At 43.4% G+C, this 10,011-nt stretch overlaps 1 protein-coding gene across 1 annotated transcript; it reads left to right on the forward strand.

Annotated features, from left to right (window-relative positions):
- The first annotated feature begins 3,215 nt into the window (after positions 1–3,215).
- LOC542564 (cellulose synthase 2) lies at positions 3,216–9,468 on the forward strand. Its single transcript, NM_001112104.1, has 14 exons — positions 3,216–3,480; positions 4,124–4,319; positions 4,540–4,724; positions 4,878–4,962; positions 5,053–5,239; positions 5,578–5,844; positions 5,927–6,272; positions 6,344–6,481; positions 6,568–6,693; positions 6,783–6,995; positions 7,072–7,330; positions 7,518–7,714; positions 7,848–8,198; positions 8,562–9,468. Exons 1-14 carry the CDS (start codon positions 3,394–3,396, stop codon positions 9,147–9,149), a joined length of 3,225 nt encoding a protein of 1,074 aa, NP_001105574.1. The 5' UTR covers positions 3,216–3,393; the 3' UTR covers positions 9,150–9,468.
- The last annotated feature ends 543 nt before the right edge of the window (positions 9,469–10,011 follow it).

The following is a 10,011-nucleotide window of genomic DNA, read 5'->3' on the forward strand; positions in this document are numbered from 1 at the left end:
TTTTGGTGTATATTTTTATGGACATGTGATCATATACTTTAGCAAACTGGTTAGTTCAGATGGTTATGATGGTCATCAAGCATCAAAACAAATATAGAAATGGCTTTAAGGCCCATTTCCCTTTCTATATAGAAATGGCTCGAATTTCTACCGATCTGCAGCTGATAGAGTCTCCATAGTTGGCTCGATGATGTTGCTAGGAGAAACAACAAAGTGATCCTTTGAACCGACCATTTATGGCCAATCTGATGGGTCTTCACGCCTTGTCCCCGGCGAAGTCGTCAAAGTGTGTTGGCGCCGATATAGGCGCCAATCACTGTGAGGTGTATTGACGGTGGTGCACTCTGCGGTAGCGCAGATGGTTCATGGCCTAGGGTCGGACAGTTTGCGACCTGTGGCAGGAGCAGGATCTTCTCTGCGCCGAAGCCGGATGGTTCGCGTGTGCGCAAAGGTGGCGACGTTTCGCCAATAGCACCTGGATCTAACCTCCCGAGTGGGACCCCATCAGGGAGAGGAGATCCCAAAGTTTGTTTTAGGATCGACAAGCCACCCAAGACGCATCGAGACGACGTAGAGCCAAATAGATGTGAAAACCGGGGATGAGAAGGCTAAGTTACTGCTACTCCTAGGGCATGAAAAGTAAAAGAACGATAAACAACTTGATTGATTCGATTGTTGATTCTTCAATCGGTTGTACCCCTTCAAATATATAGGGGAGATCTAGACCCGTTCCTAGCCGTCCTCATAACTCCCGCAAGTTTAGAGGGATAAACAAACGTGGAGAAATAAGCTTAATTCATCTAATCTGATTTAATCACGGACCGTCCGTGCCTAAAGGCGGTCTGGCCGCAGGCCGGACTGTACGAGCCTCAGGACCGAATCGTCCGGACGTGCCCAGTGCCACAAATGATGCTCAACAATTATCAAATATTTACTGTAGCAAATATAATTATAAATTAATTAGGTTTAGTAGATTAGTCTCATGAATTAGTTCTGAATTATGTAACAAGTTTTATTATAAACTCATTATAATTTCTAATTAGCATTTAAAATCGAACTAAACTCTAGTTCAGATCAAAACATACTGGCCACCGACGGCCAGGAAAGCTGCACACCAACCACTATTATTAGGACAAGAACGGGTTACCGGACAAGTTTAATGCAAACAAACAAGTAGTAGACTTGCGTGTTTGCAATTGCAGTAAAACATGTTTATTTACTACTGAAATTTATAAGGATTTGCAGGAACAAAACAGATTCTCAAATCCCTCGCAAGCAGTCCACTTGAAGTTTTCTAAAGAATCCAGATATAGTTGGATTTTTTTCTGAATCAAATAAAACGACATTGCCGTTTATAGCAAGCACTGCATTATATATCCACAAAAGAAAAATCAAAACGTCCTTGAATATTTGTGGTGCCAGGCGAAAGAGAGCTTTTTTTTGATAGGACAAAAGAGAGAGTTTTGTTGCATGGAGTATAACAAAGCGTACAAATATATTTATTGTTCATAACACGAAACCTCCTGCCTTTTGTTTTTAAAAAGAAGGTACGTGATCATGAAATGCTAACAAGACAGGACGAAATGACGAACTGCCCACCTCTGGCAAAAGATTAAAAAAATTATATTCATGCACATAATGATATAAAATAAAATAAACGACATGTATTATTGTATCTTTTTATCTTAGTTTGGCGTCGGTGGATGAAATGGAAAAGGTTGCAAAAGTGTTTGTCCATTAGGAGTGTTTGCTGTTTGGTTGTCCAAGCTAGTATTCCCAATTTGCCCAACAGACCAGGTCGAGAAGGCAACCCATACCTGTGTGTGACGCTCTTGGAAATAGAGAGAAGGACAAGTCATTTGGGCGAAGTAATTTTCTAGCATTGTTCTCCTACGTAGAAGTCTAGAAGTGCACTCGCATCAATGATGAGTGACAAAAACATATACTGCGTAATGCGTTCACGAGAGGACTGAGGTGAATTAAATATCATCAATCTATCTCTAACCGAATAAACTCTAATGACTGATTTGATGGATAGAAAAATAAAGAGGATCATAGAGAATCCCTTAGGCCTTGTTCGTTTACATCGGATTGTACCCGGAATCGTTCCGGCTAATCAAAGTTTATATAAATTAGAGAAGCAATCCGGCTCGGAATCGTTCCGACCCATCAATCCGACACAAACGAACAAGGCCTTAGGGCTAGTTTGACAACACTATTTTCCCATGGGATTTCCAATTTCCCAAGGAAAAATGAACTAATTTCCCTTTGGAAAACGAAAAACCCTTGGAAAAATAGAGTTTCCAAACTAGCCCTTAGATATTTAATTTCTCTACTATAAATTTTCTCTATTTTCCTGTCACCTAAATCAGACCGAAGACTAAGGCCCTGTTTGGTTCCTTTAGTCACTAGACTAAATTTTAGTGACTAAAGTTTAGTCGCTAAAGTACCCCATTTGGTTCAGTGACTAAATCGGACTAAAGAGCATTAATTGCTGTGAATAATGACTATTTTACCCCTATTAATTAATGGATGTTTGCTATACGAAGAAAGTGGAAAGGTTAAATAAGGTAAAAATACTATTTTAGTCCTTTTTAGTTACCTACTTGGTGACTAAAGAACTAAAGTTTAGTCACCCCATTTTAATCACCATGTTTGTTTTTTTAGGGACTACATCCCAAACCAAACGGGGCCTAAGATTTCACCGTGACCTCTGCATCTACCAATCACAAGCACATGATCAGCCCGATGCCAACTCACACGGAACACGCATGGTGCACATGGCATTTCCTCCTCCTTTTGCCACTGCTACTTAATTATAAAAGAAAAAAACATATCAACAATCATCGGCTGGTAGGAGGGCAATTCGGTCCGCCGACGAGGCGCCGACAGATCGACCTGCTGCAGCCGGTCGCCCGGCCCCCACTCTCAGCGTGCGCGGCGGGGGACAGGCTGTGGACAGCGACGGCCCGCGCGACGCGACGTGGACGTGCACGCTCCAGCCCCACAGCATCCAGCGGTCAGGCACCCTCCTTGCAGCGAGCTAACGGCCAGGATCACCCTTGCTCCTCCCCGCCGTTACGTGTACTAGCTCCACCGCCACCGGCACTAGCCGGTGGAAGGCGACTCCCACCAACTCAACTAAACTAACCGAGTGAGAGCGGGGGAGTATGTAATAGAGGAGAAGGAAGGTGCGGAGAGGAAGAGGAAGCGAAGCAGCAGCAGCACCACCACTGCGCGGCATTGCAGCGAGCAAGCGGGAGGGATCTGGGGCATGGTGGCGGTCGCTGCCGCTGCCGCTCGGATCTAGAGGGCCGCACGGGCTGATTGCCCTCCGCCGGCCTCGTCGGTGTCGGTGGAGTGTGAATCGGTGTGTGTAGGAGGAGCGCGGAGATGGCGGCCAACAAGGGGATGGTGGCAGGCTCTCACAACCGCAACGAGTTCGTCATGATCCGCCACGACGGCGACGCGCCTGTCCCGGTACGTTCACCAAACCCAATGCCACCCTCGCTGCTACCTTCAGATTCTGTTCCTGCCAGTGGATCTGGGATTCTAGACCGAGGTGTCAGTTTTAGTGTAACGCTCGGGGTTCGCCGGCCAATTGCGGTCGCTTCTCCGTGTCTCTGCTCGTAGATTTCGCCTGCCCATTTCAGCGTTGTTTCCCTAAGCCACCGATCGGACGTGTCCTCCTGCCGATTCCTGAATTGTTCGTGCTCGGTCCAATTCTTCGAACAGTTGCCAAATCGGCAATTGGTAATGCCAGACACGTTTCTCTGTATCGGAGATCCAGTGAAATGGAGCCTCGGATTGATTAGATCCCTGTGTTTACTCATGACTGAACAATTCCTTATCATAATTACCATGGCACCGATGGTGAATTAGATCCTTCTTTGCCCTACTGCAGCTTGCCTTTGTGACTACCGCACCATTGAATTAGTTCATATTATGTAACTTCTAAATTACCTTTTGTAATATTTTGATCTTAATGTCTCGACTTGAAGACTAGCAGACACTTGGCTGATTTTTCAGTCTGTCACTCACTAGTGAAGTGCATGGATGGCTGACATGTCTTCTAATTGTTGTTTGCATGTGTGCTGACTTTGTTGTTATCTTGCTGATGCAGGCTAAGCCCACGAAGAGTGCGAATGGGCAGGTCTGCCAGATTTGTGGCGACACTGTTGGCGTTTCAGCCACTGGTGATGTCTTTGTTGCCTGCAATGAGTGTGCCTTCCCTGTCTGCCGCCCTTGCTATGAGTACGAGCGCAAGGAAGGGAACCAATGCTGCCCTCAGTGCAAGACTAGATACAAGAGACAGAAAGGTTGGTTTCCTTGCATCTTCTTTCGGTGTGTGTAACTTGTAGGATGTTAGCATGAGGGAGTCTACATCACGTGCTTACTTTATGTAAATAAAGGTTGCAGTGTAATGGACATCCCTTATGATGTTGACATTTGACAACCTAGATTCAGCCTTTGAATCCGTTTCATTCTCAATAACAGTAGTTAACGAATTCTTCTGACTTCCTCTCTAATGAAATTCAGGTAGCCCTCGAGTTCATGGTGATGATGAGGAGGAAGATGTTGATGACCTGGACAATGAATTCAACTATAAGCAAGGCAATGGGAAGGGCCCAGAGTGGCAGCTTCAAGGAGATGACGCTGATCTGTCTTCATCTGCTCGCCATGACCCACACCATCGGATTCCACGCCTTACAAGTGGACAACAGGTACAATATATGTCAGTCATGTTCATTTATCGATCTGAGCCTTGATTCTGTGGTGTAATGTTTGATAGTGTGCACCAGTGCACTTTTTTTACTATACTTATTTCTATATGAATATGTGCTCTCACCAACTAACATACTGATATTTATCTTCAGATATCTGGAGAGATCCCTGATGCATCCCCTGACCGTCATTCTATCCGCAGTCCAACATCGAGCTATGTTGATCCAAGCGTTCCAGGTATTCTATCGAACATCGTAAATTGCTTTGTGTGGAGAATTTGCTGCATATTAGCTGGGGATAATTAATATTTTTTTACTATGATTTCAGTTCCTGTGAGGATTGTGGACCCCTCGAAGGACTTGAATTCCTATGGGCTTAATAGTGTTGACTGGAAGGAAAGAGTTGAGAGCTGGAGGGTTAAACAGGACAAAAATATGTTGCAAGTGACTAATAAATATCCAGAGGCTAGAGGAGACATGGAGGGGACTGGCTCAAATGGAGAAGATATGCAAATGTATACCACCTTCCCTTGCCTATGATATCATACATGCCTCCTTATAGTGCATTAGATTTAGGTCTGCATGATATACATGCTGTATCTGGGAACTTGTGTTGCTTTCGGATGAACTAGTCGGGGTATGTTATATGAGGGTACACTGAAGAGGACTCACAAGGGCATTAAACTACCCATTCACAGTTAATCAATGACTAAGATAATTTTGCATTTCCTAGTAGATGAAGGTCTATTTCCTATGCTTCCTTAGCTAACCCTTACTAATAGTGCACACATTCATTTATTGTATATTTTGCTTCAACGGAATTGAGTTCTCTGTAACTTTTTCTTTATCGCAGGGTTGATGATGCACGCCTACCTTTGAGCCGCATTGTGCCAATTTCCTCAAACCAGCTCAACCTTTACCGGATAGTAATCATTCTCCGTCTTATCATCCTGTGCTTCTTCTTCCAATATCGTATCAGTCATCCAGTGCGTAATGCTTATGGATTGTGGCTAGTATCTGTTATCTGTGAGGTCTGGTTTGCCTTGTCCTGGCTTCTAGATCAGTTCCCAAAATGGTATCCAATCAACCGTGAGACATATCTCGACAGGCTTGCATTGAGGTAAGCTACAATATTGCACACATTTCTTTGAGATTTTGTTTGCTGAAATGTTTTTTTGTGTTGATATACCTAAATGTTGCAGGTATGATAGAGAGGGAGAGCCATCACAGCTGGCTCCCATTGATGTCTTTGTCAGTACAGTGGATCCATTGAAGGAACCTCCACTGATCACAGCCAACACTGTTTTGTCCATTCTTGCTGTGGATTACCCTGTTGACAAAGTGTCATGCTATGTTTCTGATGATGGCTCAGCTATGCTGACTTTTGAGTCTCTCTCTGAAACTGCCGAATTTGCTAGAAAGTGGGTTCCCTTTTGTAAGAAGCACAATATTGAACCAAGAGCTCCAGAATTTTACTTTGCTCAAAAAATAGATTACCTGAAGGACAAAATTCAACCTTCATTTGTTAAGGAAAGACGAGCAATGAAGGTAAACTACTACCTCATGGTTACATCACCATTGCTCTACCTTGTTTTAACTCTGGATATGCTTTTTTTCAGAGAGAGTATGAAGAATTCAAAATAAGAATCAATGCCCTTGTTGCCAAAGCACAGAAAGTGCCTGAAGAGGGGTGGACCATGGCTGATGGAACTGCTTGGCCTGGGAATAACCCTAGGGACCATCCTGGCATGATTCAGGTGCCCAACCGCCCATTGCTTCAACTGAAGCTTCTTTAGAAACTTGGATGTAATCTTGTTCTTATGTTTTTTCTATGTGAAATCAGGTGTTCTTGGGGCACAGTGGTGGGCTTGACACTGATGGAAATGAATTACCACGTCTTGTCTATGTCTCTCGTGAAAAGAGACCAGGCTTTCAGCATCACAAGAAGGCTGGTGCAATGAATGCACTGGTATGCTTTTCTCTCCATGAATTCACTTCTACACCAGGCACTTGATTCATCTGTTCCATGCTAATTATACCCCTTTCACTGGTGGGCAGATTCGTGTATCTGCTGTGCTGACAAATGGTGCCTATCTTCTCAATGTGGATTGTGACCATTACTTCAATAGCAGCAAAGCTCTTAGAGAAGCAATGTGCTTCATGATGGATCCAGCTCTAGGAAGGAAAACTTGTTATGTACAATTTCCACAAAGATTTGATGGCATTGACTTGCACGATCGATATGCTAATAGGAACATAGTCTTCTTTGATGTAAGTATTGTGGACCGATGGTTCTTCTGTAATCCACAACAAGATATTTATGGCTCACATGGTATTTGTTTTGCAGATCAACATGAAAGGTCTAGATGGCATTCAGGGTCCAGTCTATGTGGGAACAGGATGCTGTTTCAATAGGCAGGCTTTGTATGGATATGATCCTGTTTTGACTGAAGCTGATCTGGAACCTAACATTGTTGTTAAGAGCTGCTGTGGTAGAAGGAAGAGAAAGAACAAGAGTTATATGGATAGTCAAAGCCGTATTATGAAGAGAACAGAATCTTCAGCTCCCATCTTTAACATGGAAGACATCGAGGAGGGTATTGAAGGTGTGTTCTTGCTGTTTTGCATTTCTTACCTTACTTTTATTCTTAGAGATCTGAGAACAATCGCTGCTTTTATTGCAATATCAAACATGATTCTCTTAGTCTGATTTTTGGACATAAAAAAGCAAAACAATCTTTACCTTCTCAAGTTGGCTGGCTCCTGCTGATCTCAGTTTTGGAATCCCATTAGGTTATGAGGATGAAAGGTCAGTGCTTATGTCCCAGAGGAAATTGGAGAAACGCTTTGGTCAGTCTCCAATCTTCATTGCATCCACCTTTATGACTCAAGGTGGCATACCACCTTCAACAAACCCAGCTTCTCTACTGAAGGAAGCTATCCATGTTATCAGCTGTGGGTACGAGGACAAAACTGAATGGGGAAAAGAGGTTAGTGTGGCAAACATGTTTTCCCTCTGATTCATTACCATAGAGTTCTTTAACTTAATATCGTAGCATGGTATCTCCTTTTTCCCGTTCCAGGACTCAGATTGTGATTATCCTTTCTATGTTTTTTTTTCAGATTGGCTGGATCTATGGTTCAGTTACAGAGGATATTCTGACTGGGTTTAAAATGCATGCAAGAGGCTGGCAATCAATCTACTGCATGCCACCACGACCTTGTTTCAAGGGTTCTGCACCAATCAATCTTTCTGATCGTCTTAATCAGGTGCTCCGTTGGGCTCTTGGGTCAGTGGAAATTCTGCTTAGCAGACATTGTCCTATATGGTATGGCTACAATGGGCGATTGAAGCTTTTGGAGAGGCTGGCTTACATTAACACCATTGTTTATCCAATCACATCTGTTCCGCTTATCGCCTATTGTGTGCTTCCTGCTATCTGTCTTCTTACCAATAAATTTATCATTCCTGAGGTCAGTGACAAGATATCCACTTTTCCTTCTGTTCAGTATTTTTAGGCATAACTCTGTTATAATTTCTCATTTGTCATATCACTGCTCTACCATGTATACCTGCTATCACATTGAACTAACAAATAGTACCAATGGATAAGTAGTAGCCATAACTAGTATTTGTTTCGCCTTGGCATTTTTCTTACTCTATAGAGTTTATTATTTGAATTATTTCGCTTGTGATGTTAATGGACGCAAGCAAAGTGTCTTGTGCAATATGATCTAGATCAGCAGAGCTGTGTTTTTTTCCTAGATTCTGCCAACCTTTCTATTGATTATCACATTGCTATTTTTCTAATGTTCATAACATTTTCTGATGTGCAGATTAGTAATTATGCTGGAATGTTCTTCATTCTTCTTTTTGCCTCCATTTTCGCAACTGGTATATTGGAGCTCAGATGGAGTGGTGTTGGCATTGAAGATTGGTGGAGAAATGAGCAGTTTTGGGTTATTGGTGGCACCTCTGCCCATCTCTTCGCGGTGTTCCAGGGTCTGCTGAAAGTGTTGGCTGGGATTGATACCAACTTCACAGTTACCTCAAAGGCATCTGATGAGGATGGCGACTTTGCTGAGCTATATGTGTTCAAGTGGACCAGTTTGCTCATCCCTCCGACCACTGTTCTTGTCATTAACCTGGTCGGAATGGTGGCAGGAATTTCGTATGCCATTAACAGCGGCTACCAATCCTGGGGTCCGCTCTTTGGAAAGCTGTTCTTCTCGATCTGGGTGATCCTCCATCTCTACCCCTTCCTCAAGGGTCTCATGGGCAGGCAGAACCGCACGCCAACAATCGTCATCGTTTGGTCCATCCTCCTTGCGTCTATCTTCTCCTTGCTGTGGGTGAAGATCGATCCTTTCATCTCCCCGACACAGAAAGCTGCCGCCTTGGGGCAATGTGGTGTGAACTGCTGATCCAGATTGTGACTCTTATCTGAAGAGGCTCAGCCAAAGATCTGCCCCCTCGTGTAAATACCTGAGGGGGCTAGATGGGAATTTTTTGTTGTAGATGAGGATGGATCTGCATCCAAGTTATGCCTCTGTTTATTAGCTTCTTCGGTGCCGGTGCTGCTGCAGACAATCATGGAGCCTTTCTACCTTGCTTGTAGTGCTGGCCAGCAGCGTAAATTGTGAATTCTGCATTTTTTTATACGTGGTGTTTATTGTTTTAGAGTAAATTATCATTTGTTTGAGGTAACTATTCACACGAACTATATGGCAATGCTGTTATTTATACGCAAAGACTGATACATTCTTCGGATTGTGAGCAAACAGTCAGAACACTGTAATCTCTTAGGACAACTATATAAGGCAGCTGTTGTATCATCTCTATTGTTTCTAATGGCCGAGGGATATGTAGATGTAAATCACTTGCAACATCGTATTGTTGGCAGTCTGTAATGTTTGAAAAGCATGGAGGGACTGATGCGGCGTGGTCTTTCATGAATTGGGGAATCAGATGGCAGTCCGGTAGAACTTCTGCTACCGTATTTTCTGATGGCATTACCTTTCCAGCTCCACCAACTGTTCGTGTCGTTTTTGTTGGATATTTAACCTAGTTTAGGTATGTCTGATTTAAGAAATCTAAATTATGTCTATACATTTGAGGATTTCTAGATATTAGTATTGTGTAATGGACCAATTCTTGGGTCGTTTATTTTTCGGGGCGGGGGGCCATCGATTCTAAATGTAGAACCAAGCACCCTGGCTGTTTTTGTTGGCTTGAGTTGTACCGCTTTCTTTTTCCTAAATGGTCGTCTGGCTACCAAAGATGCTC

The sequence above is a fragment of the Zea mays genome, chromosome 6, assembly GCF_902167145.1.
Source record: "Zea mays cultivar B73 chromosome 6, Zm-B73-REFERENCE-NAM-5.0, whole genome shotgun sequence".
Taxonomy (NCBI): Eukaryota; Viridiplantae; Streptophyta; class Magnoliopsida; order Poales; family Poaceae; genus Zea; species Zea mays.

What these genes read in the sequence shown, in the direction of transcription:
- LOC542564 (NM_001112104.1), top strand. Translation starts at nt 3,394, where the DNA reads ATGGCGGCCAACAAGGGGATGGTGGCAGGCTCTCACAACCGCAACGAG. An exon ending in ACGGCGACGCGCCTGTCCCG is followed by an intron (nt 3,481 to 4,123) that starts GTACGTTCACCA and finishes TTGCTGATGCAG; the next exon opens with GCTAAGCCCACGAAGAGTGC. An exon ending in CATCGAGGAGGGTATTGAAG is followed by an intron (nt 7,331 to 7,517) that starts GTGTGTTCTTGC and finishes GAATCCCATTAG; the next exon opens with GTTATGAGGATGAAAGGTCA.